Here is an 8,547-nt window from a genome sequence, read left to right on the forward strand (position 1 = left end):
AAAGGCTTCACGTATAATAAATACTTCCTCCGTCTCATAATGTAAGATATTTTTTTGACATTAGTGTAGTGTTAAAAAACATCTTACGTTATGAGACGGAGGAAGTATTAAAAACTGGGCGAAAGTGTACCTTTCGTCGGAAAGAGCTAGTAGATTATTGTTTGTGAGATTCGTAGACAATGCGTGTAGAGCCAAGGCGGGATCGCAGTTGGCAATCCGGGCGTAGATCATGCCGCCCACAACGACCTTCCGCCCGGCGGCACGGGCGCGCGCGGGCGCCATAGTGTCGACATCGTTGTACCTCCACGTCCACTTGCCCGCGTCCCCCGTAACGAAACGCCGGCCCACGCGAGCCACCGATAACGGCCCCCACGCCCGCCACCCCGCACGCCTGACCGGCCCCCCTCCGCGGCGTCCCACTGACCGCTGGGCCCATGGGACCCTCCCGCACGCACGCACGACCGGGCCCGCCCGCGGCGCCGGCCCGCCGGGGCCCCGTGAGATCCCCCAACCGACGGCGGCGGCTCGGGGATGACGACACCCCCCTCCCGTGGCGGGGCCCCCGCGCGCCGATGTGGCGACGCATCGCATGTGTCTGCTCCCCGCCGCATGCAGCAGCCGCGCCGCGCGGTGATAAATTGGGTTTAATTTCATTCCTCGAATCGGATCGAATAATCCGTCGACTGTTCTGGAGAGTGAGCAGGATCGGATTGTTATTCTATTGTTGTCCGCGGCGGCCATGGCGTTCTTCGAGGTGAGCCCCCCCTGCCGTCCTCTCTTCTTCTTCTTCTTCATCACAGCGGCAGCCATGGCGTTCAGAATCCCCTGCTTATTTGTCCTGCTGCCGCGTTGTTCTACTACACAGCGCTGAATTGCGTGAAGAAATTCGTTAATCATTCGGGTTTCTCCGTTCCTCTAATGGCAGGAGACGGAGTCGTACTACGTCCCCTACCTCCGCGCCCACCTGCACCAATTCGCAGGTACGTAGGCTAATTAAGGGGCTATTTATGGTTATTTTTTGCTAAACCCATCGTGGGAGCTCGTGATTCTGACGGGGCGGGGCACCGCTTGGTCGTCGGCGGTGGCAGCGTCGGTCTCCGCGGCGAGCTGCGAGGAGGGGGCGGGCGACGACGAGGAGTGCCGCGACGAGGCGGCCGCGCTCAGGCTCAAGATGGTGGCCGTCGCCGCCATCCTCATCGCCGGCGCGGTCGGCGTCGCCATCCCGCTCGTCGGCCGGAGGCGGCGCGGCGGGGGCGGCGGCGGCAGCGGCGAGGGCGGGTCCTCCGGCGGCGGGATGTTCGTGCTCGCCAAGGCGTTCGCGGCGGGGGTCATCCTCGCCACGGGGTTCGTGCACATGATGCACGACGCCGAGGAGAAGTTCGCCGACCCGTGCCTCCCGGCCATGCCGTGGCGCCGGTTCCCCTTCCCGGGCTTCATCGCCATGCTCGCCGCGCTGGGCACGCTCGTCATGGAGTTCGTCGGCACCCGCTTCTACGAGCGCAGGCACGGCGAGGAGGCCGCTGCAGCCGCGGCCACAGCCGCGCGTGACGACACCACGGCGCTGCTCGAGGACGGCTCCCTGTCAGGGATGGCTGCCGCCGCGATGAGCGGCGACGATGAGAAGCAGGACGCCATGCACATCGTGGGCATGCGCGCGCACGCGGCGGCGCACCAGCACAGCCATGCGCATGGCCATGACGCGTGCGATGGTGGAGCCGTGTACGACGCCCATGCACACGCCAACGCCCAGGGCCATGGCCATGACCATGGGCATGGGAGCGAGGAGAGGCCGTCCCAAGCTCATCATGTGGTTGTCTCGCAGGTACGGGCAATTTAATGTTGTTGCCAGTTCTTAGGGCCACAAACTTCTACTTAAACACAAGTGACATCTTTTATACAGTACATTTTTTAATCCAATTATCCCAAAGATCACTAGATCAGACAACTTAAAATTCGCAAAATCATAGTATTATTACTACCGTTCTATGCAGTAGCTTTGTAAACACATAGTACATCCCCGTGTTTGAACAGTTTCTTATATCTACTTTGGATTATTTACTGAATTTGTTATGTTTGAATTTGACTTTCAAATCATATTTCGTAAATTGTGAATTTGAAATGAGTATCAAGTATGTGTGTCAGAAATAACATTGTTTGAATTATTATGATGATAGTATATAGTCCCTCCGTCTGAAAAATACTTGTCCCAAGCTTGTCTTTCAAATGAATGTATCTAGCACCAAGTTAGTGCTAGATACATCCATTTGAGGGACTACCTTTTCTGGACAGAGGGAGTACATGTATGTGCCATTTGTATGCTTGTTTAATGGAAAATAGAAAGAGAAAAACAGATTTTAGGGGAAGATGTTTACGGGAACAGAGAAAAGACCTCACAAAACAACTTCCCCTAAATTATACGGGCACCCCGGTAAAATCACTTTTACAGGAGCTATTGGAGATGCTCCCTGTCCTGTATGTTTGAGTTCTGGTCAGTGAAATTTCCTTTGCTAAGTTATATCTGAAAAATGTCAGTACAACTGCACAGACGACCAAAGATACAAAATGTAGTCTCTTGCATTGATGTTTTCAGTAGTGTATTTGTGAAGTATACCGAATAATGATTTTCTGTATTCTCAACAAGATTCTGGAGATGGGGATTGTATCTCATTCGGTGATCATCGGGCTATCCTTGGGCGTTTCGCAAAGCCCATGTACCATTAAACCTCTTGTTGCCGCCCTCTCCTTCCACCAGTTCTTCGAGGGTTTTGCCTTGGGTGGCTGCATTTCTGAGGTTAATGTCCACTTCATTTTTGCTCTATGGTTAACAGTTCCTCACTCGGAGTTAGCACTCATGTCCCCTTCATGTTAATTGCATCAATTCAACACACTCTGTATGAACAAATGCAGGCGCAGTTCAAGAATTTCTCTGCTCTCCTGATGGCTTTCTTCTTTGCTATCACAACACCTGCTGGGATCACCGTGGGGGCGGGGATCGCGTCATTCTACAATGCCAACAGCCCCAGGGCATTGGTGGTGGAAGGCATTCTGGATTCAATGTCATCTGGTATACTGGTCTATATGGCATTAGTGGATCTCATTGCTGCTGATTTCCTGAGCCGGAGGATGAGCTGCAATCCGAGGCTGCAAGTGTGCTCATACGTTGCCTTGTTTGTCGGGGCTATTGCCATGTCATCACTGGCTATCTGGGCTTAGTGCCAGTGAGGATTATTGAAGCTTGGGACAGGCTGCTTGGTGATCAATGCACTACGACTTGTTGCCTAGCTACCATTAACTGAGTAAGATGGGAGGCTTTTCCTTTCGCTGTCCATTCTTTTGTTTGTTCTTCCATGGTGCTGGGCCGTGTAACGTCCTCTTTTGGTCATAGAAAAGGAAGTCCCTCTTTGGGGTACATTGTGGTGGTACAGAATTGGGACAAGTTAGTTAGGGAATAAAGAGTTTAGGAGTCCCACCAGTCTTTGCAGATGTACAGTTCATCCTCGGTGTTAGATAAGGGGCCTTGTCTGTTCTCAAGTATAATCTTGCACGTACATCAATGTGGATCTCCTGAAAGTCGCTTCAACTGTTCGAATACATTCGCAGGTGCTGTTTGAAATTAGGATGGTTATGAACTCACGCCTGACTCTTTTGCCGCACCTGTTAGCACTATTTTGGTTGTATATATGGAATAAAGGTTACCGATCTTTCTCAACTTAAATACCAATCATACGAAGATTGAATATGATGCAACAGAAATTCTTTATCCTTTATTCTTTTTTGTAATTGAAGCAGTTCGTTGATACTGTTGTTGCTGGACTGCAGATTCATTTGTACACCACAATTAATTTTATCAAAATACAGTTCATTCATCTATGCCTGTAATAATGTAGATTTTTCCTGATGACTTGAGCTAGACGACTTTGGTAGATTGTACTGCAGTATATCTTATATTTGGTTATGTTTTTATCAAGTTCCAGTAACCCATGCTTGTGCTGAACAACACATATATATTGTATCATTTATTTGTATTCCCTCTCAAACAAAAATTGTATTGTATCATTGGTTCTGTTTGCTGTATAATATAATATCCAATGTTCTCTGTTGATGGCATTACACATACTGTCGACAAATGTAAGATTTGTGATCTGAGTGTTTTACCTAGAGTGCATTTGTATGGTTTTCCAGCAGAGGCCTCTGAGCAAACATATGATCCAGGCAGCTTGTGCAAGAAGGTAAACCAGATACATATAAATCCTTATGGGACATATTGTTCCTGGACATATAAAATGCCCATGTTTCAAAATTTTAAATTGCTGCATTCTTTCAGCCTTTACCATCCTCTGTTGCTTTTACCCACCGACAAATATGGTTGTGCGAGCTATAACCATTACTTTATAGGGGACTGGTTATGCAGGCCTCCTTTTTTCTTGTTTTCTGGTACAGTAGTAACATTACAGTAGAAAGACCAAGTCTAAGTTGAACCTTTGATTAGTGTGCTCAAATTCAGTGAAAATTATCCCTTTTCTTTCCATTCTTCTAAATTTGATGGTTTCTAACATTTACTACATGACCCGGAACTGATAGGAATCTACTAGTGGACAAAATGGATTTAGTTTCGCCTACATAATTGCTTATCGCGATGAAAATAGCATGTGCATAATCTTCGTGGGTAGTGCTTGTTCCATCAATATGCTGGAACCAAACACCCACTATAATTTCTGATGCAAAAGTTGAATTGTCGACAATTCGATGTACAAACTGATGTTTCTGCTATGTCATAAACAGGTCTTGCCAACTAGAAGTGCTTGACGCGAAGGCGAGTGCAGTCATATGGATGGATGATGAGTCGCAAGGTGGAGCCAACCCTTTGCTCCCTGGCAAATCCCGCTGCTAGAGATATTGATCATGTCACACTCGAGTCGATGAACGTCGACTTAAAGGCTACGGCGCATCTGAAGCCTGAAGCTCGTTCATCATCAGCAATCCAAGAGGCTATTGTGATACCGTCCGTGCCTCCGGCAGATTCTCTTGTCATATCCTCCCTGGACCAGACACCGGAACCTGCAAAGCCTGGAGGGCATCTCCGCTGTTGAGATAGAAAGGGCTCAGGTCCGTGTCTTGTTACCAGCTTTGCTCGTGCTGCTCACGTCCAGAACCACGGCTAAGTGAGGGAACTGTTTGGGACATGCCATAGTGATCAACTGTAAGCTAAGGTTTAGCTGAGAAAGGAGAAAATATGTTGGATCACCTGGAGAGCAATCAAAACTAGGGGATGATCACTAAGTGAGGATTAAGAGCACATCTGCCACTCTCATCAGGTAAATTCAGGTTCGGCCATCAAAGAAGTTACGAGCTAGTGTTCTTGCAGGAGATAGGAGTACTACCAGACATGAGGGGACAGTCTGGTAAGGTAGCCGCGCAGAATCTCTTGAGAAAGGTTAACCTTTTTCTTTCCCGGGCTCATCAACTGCCAAGTTGGAAGAGACTTGCTAGCTAATTCAAATGTACCATATCCTATCAGATAATGGAATCTCCAAGGACCGGGACAAAACAGAGAGAATGCGAAGGAGCTATTGGTCGTGGAGGACATCGATCCAGTGTCCGGGACCGGGAGCTCTAGCCAGGGACAGCATGATTCGATCGCCACTGAGGAGAGGACGAGTGACCCTGCCACGGCGTGGTGGCCTACCGGTTGTGGCAACCCGGCGAGACATGTTCCGAGGCCCGAAAGAGGCGCCCGTGGAGGAATACTGAGCACGGAGCACCGAGCAGTGTGCGTGTCAGTTGGAGGAAATGCGGCAGCCTGCCTGCCTGCCATCATTGACCTCCAGGACTTGGATGGGCGGAGCAGTGAGTAGTTCAGACTTCCGAGATGAGATGGACAGATAGATAGATTCTGCGTCTGAAGTCTGAAACCTCTCTTGGCGCATTCGAATCGAGTATAAAGGGGAAGCTCAGATCAATCAGGGGCTCTGTGGACGAGTGCGCCTGCATGCATGGAGGCACCCTCTGGATTTGATGAGATGGCGAGGGGTGTGGCATCTGATGAGGTGACACGGTGGCGCGCTAGCCTGGCGTCTTCCGCAGGTGCTCCACAGAGGAGGGCTTCCCGCGCTAGCTAGCAGCCTAGTGGACGAACAGGATGGATACAGCACTCCTGGGCTCCTGGCTTTGGAATCTTTGCCAAGAACTGGCACGGTGGCGAGCCAGCTTCAAGAGTGAAACCGGATGTATCTCTTCTCTCCTGGCTTTCGGATCCGTGTCGTCCGGCCGTGCGATGCCGTGCGATGCGCTGCGGAATTTGACGTGTTTAACACTGATGAGGTTTCTTCTGCATCTGTCTGTCACTGCGCATCGTAACAAATGGTTTTCCCCTTCCCGTTGTGCTCTTCCTCTTCTATTTGCTGTTAGAGCTTGTTCTGGTCTTCATTCTTTCTTTCTTTTTGTGGGGACTGGTCTTCATTCTTGGGTGCCGAGAGACGGACTTCTCGAGCATGCGGCACCTGCAGCAGCAAACCGACCGCGCACAGGGTGTTCAGGCCAACTCCAACCGGCGATCCAAAACGGACGTTTGATTTGTTCGGATTTTGTCTGCCTGAGATAAGAAAACGGACAACGGACGTGGACGGAGAGGCGGACACGGCCTCTGCACCCAATGGTGCTACCTTATTTGACGAGAGGTCCGTCCTCGTCGTTTCCTCGAACACCTAGTAGGCGTGGCGAACCTGCGCTGCTGCCTTCGAGCGCCCGCGCGTCGCGTTTGAGGTCTAGCGTTGGAGTTGGCCTCAGGCACATGCGGACAACGCGCACATTTCTATCGTGCGGGTTTTGTACATGTAAGTTTGGCTTCTCCTCGGGCACCTTTTATTCCAGACAGCTGATCGCAAAGCACATGCTGTAGCGAAATAGCTTTCGTCTCTATCTCTCTCACGCGATCGAGGCGAGTGGTTCCTGTACCTTCGCTGCTGGCTCCTGTTCCCTCGGCCCGTCGCTCCGGCAGTGGAGGCTGGGCAGGGGAGCCTTGGGTCCTTCTCTTCAGTGTCGAGCATAGGATGTAACATCCTTGATGTGACTATATCTCCCACGTGTCGAGACATGACTTAGAGGCATAATCGCATTGAAGGCATATGTCGCAAGTTAGGCAATCTTCACAACATCCCATGTAATATATATGTAATAAAAGGGGAGATAACATAGTTGGCTTACACTCGCCATGTTAATCAAGTACATAAATAACATTACATCATCCAAACACTCATGGCCCGACTACGGCGCCAAAATAAAAGATAACCCAACATGCGACACGGTCCCGATCACCCCCAACTGGGCACCACTACTAATCATCAGGGAAAGACACGTAGTATCGCTGAGAGTCCTCGTCGAACTCCCACTTGAGCTCAAGCGCGTCATCTGTAGCGGAATCATCAGGCCCTGCATCTGGTGTAATAGTAATCTGTGAGCCACAGGGACTCAGCAATCTCGCACCCTCGCAATCAACACTATTTAAGCTCATACGTAAGGCAAGGTAAATATGTGGAGCTGCAGCAAGCGACTAGCAAATATGGTGGCTATCCTGTTCGCAAAAGAGAGCGAGAAGAGGAGGCAAAGCGCGAGCGAGAAACTAGAGAGCAACCTGCGCAAACATTACTCCAACACCGTGTCCACTTCCCGGACTCCGCCGTGAAGAGGCCATCACGGTAACACACTCAGTTGATTCATTTTAGTTAAGTTAAGGTTCAAGTTATCTACAACCGGACATTAACAAATTCCCATCTGCCCATAACCGCGGGAACGACTTTCGAAAGTTCAAATCCCTGCAGGGGAGTCCCAACTTAGCCCATGAGAAGCTCTCACGGTCAACGAAGGAATAGACCTCCTCCCGAGACGTTCCGATCAGACTCGGTACCTCGGTTCTTCAAGACACTTCGACAGGTTAAAACAAGACCAGCAACACCGCCCGAATGTGCCGACAAATCCCGATAGGAGCTGCACATATCTCTTTCTCAGGGCACACTCAGATTGTCTTAGGTACGGGTAGGCCAGCCCAGAGTTGCCCCTGGTGGCCACCGGCAGCTGACAGGTGGACCAACACTCGGAGGAGCACTGGCCCGGGGGGTTTAAAATAAGATGACCCTCGGGCTCCGGAAACCCAAGGGGAAACCCAAGGGAAAAAGAGGCTAGGTGGCAAATGGTAAAACCAAGGTTAGGGCATTGCTGGAAAAGCTTTAATCAAGGCGAACTATCAAGGGGTTCCCATTATAACCCAACCGCGTAAGGAACGCAATCCGGGAACATAACACCGATATGACGGAAACTAGGGCGGCAAGAGTGGAACAAAACACTAGGCGAGAGGCCGAGCCTTCCACCCTTTACCAAGTATATAGATGCATTAAGATAACAAGATAATATAATGATATCCCAACAAGTAAATAAATGTTCCAACAAGGAACGGTCTCCAATCTTCACCTGCAACTAGCAACGCTATAAGAGGGGCTGAGCAAAGCGGTAACATAGCCAATCAACGGTTTGCTAGGACATGGTGGGTTAGAG

At 50.2% G+C, this 8,547-nt stretch overlaps 1 protein-coding gene across 3 annotated transcripts; it reads left to right on the plus strand.

Moving 5' to 3' along the window:
* The first annotated feature begins 533 nt into the window (after positions 1-533).
* LOC125518800 (zinc transporter 10-like) lies at positions 534-7,060 on the plus strand. 3 transcript variants are annotated; one of them, XR_007288137.1, is made up of 6 exons: positions 540-754; positions 926-980; positions 1,089-1,822; positions 2,642-2,791; positions 2,908-3,296; positions 4,783-7,060. XR_007288137.1 is itself a non-coding variant. In XM_048683670.1 (5 exons), exons 3-5 carry the CDS (start codon positions 1,172-1,174, stop codon positions 3,211-3,213), a joined length of 1,107 nt encoding a protein of 368 aa, XP_048539627.1. In that variant the 5' UTR covers positions 534-754; positions 866-980; positions 1,089-1,171; the 3' UTR covers positions 3,214-3,898. The 3 variants fall into 3 exon arrangements, 2 of the variants coding, with proteins under 2 accessions (XP_048539627.1, XP_048539626.1); XM_048683670.1 differs by lacking the exon at positions 4,783-7,060 and having other exon boundaries at positions 534-754; positions 866-980; positions 2,908-3,898; XM_048683669.1 differs by lacking the exon at positions 4,783-7,060 and having other exon boundaries at positions 2,908-3,866.
* Positions 7,061-8,547: the final 1,487 nt, after the last annotated feature.

This window comes from Triticum urartu, chromosome 7 (assembly GCF_003073215.2).
Source record: "Triticum urartu cultivar G1812 chromosome 7, Tu2.1, whole genome shotgun sequence".
NCBI classification, from domain to species: Eukaryota; Viridiplantae; Streptophyta; class Magnoliopsida; order Poales; family Poaceae; genus Triticum; species Triticum urartu.

Excerpts from the sequence above, each read along its gene's own strand:
- LOC125518800 (XM_048683669.1), top strand. Across the intron at positions 981-1,088 it reads CCACCTGCACCAATTCGCAG|CGTCGGTCTCCGCGGCGAGC; the intron begins GTACGTAGGCTA and ends CGGCGGTGGCAG. Across the intron at positions 2,792-2,907 it reads TGGGTGGCTGCATTTCTGAG|GCGCAGTTCAAGAATTTCTC; the intron begins GTTAATGTCCAC and ends GAACAAATGCAG.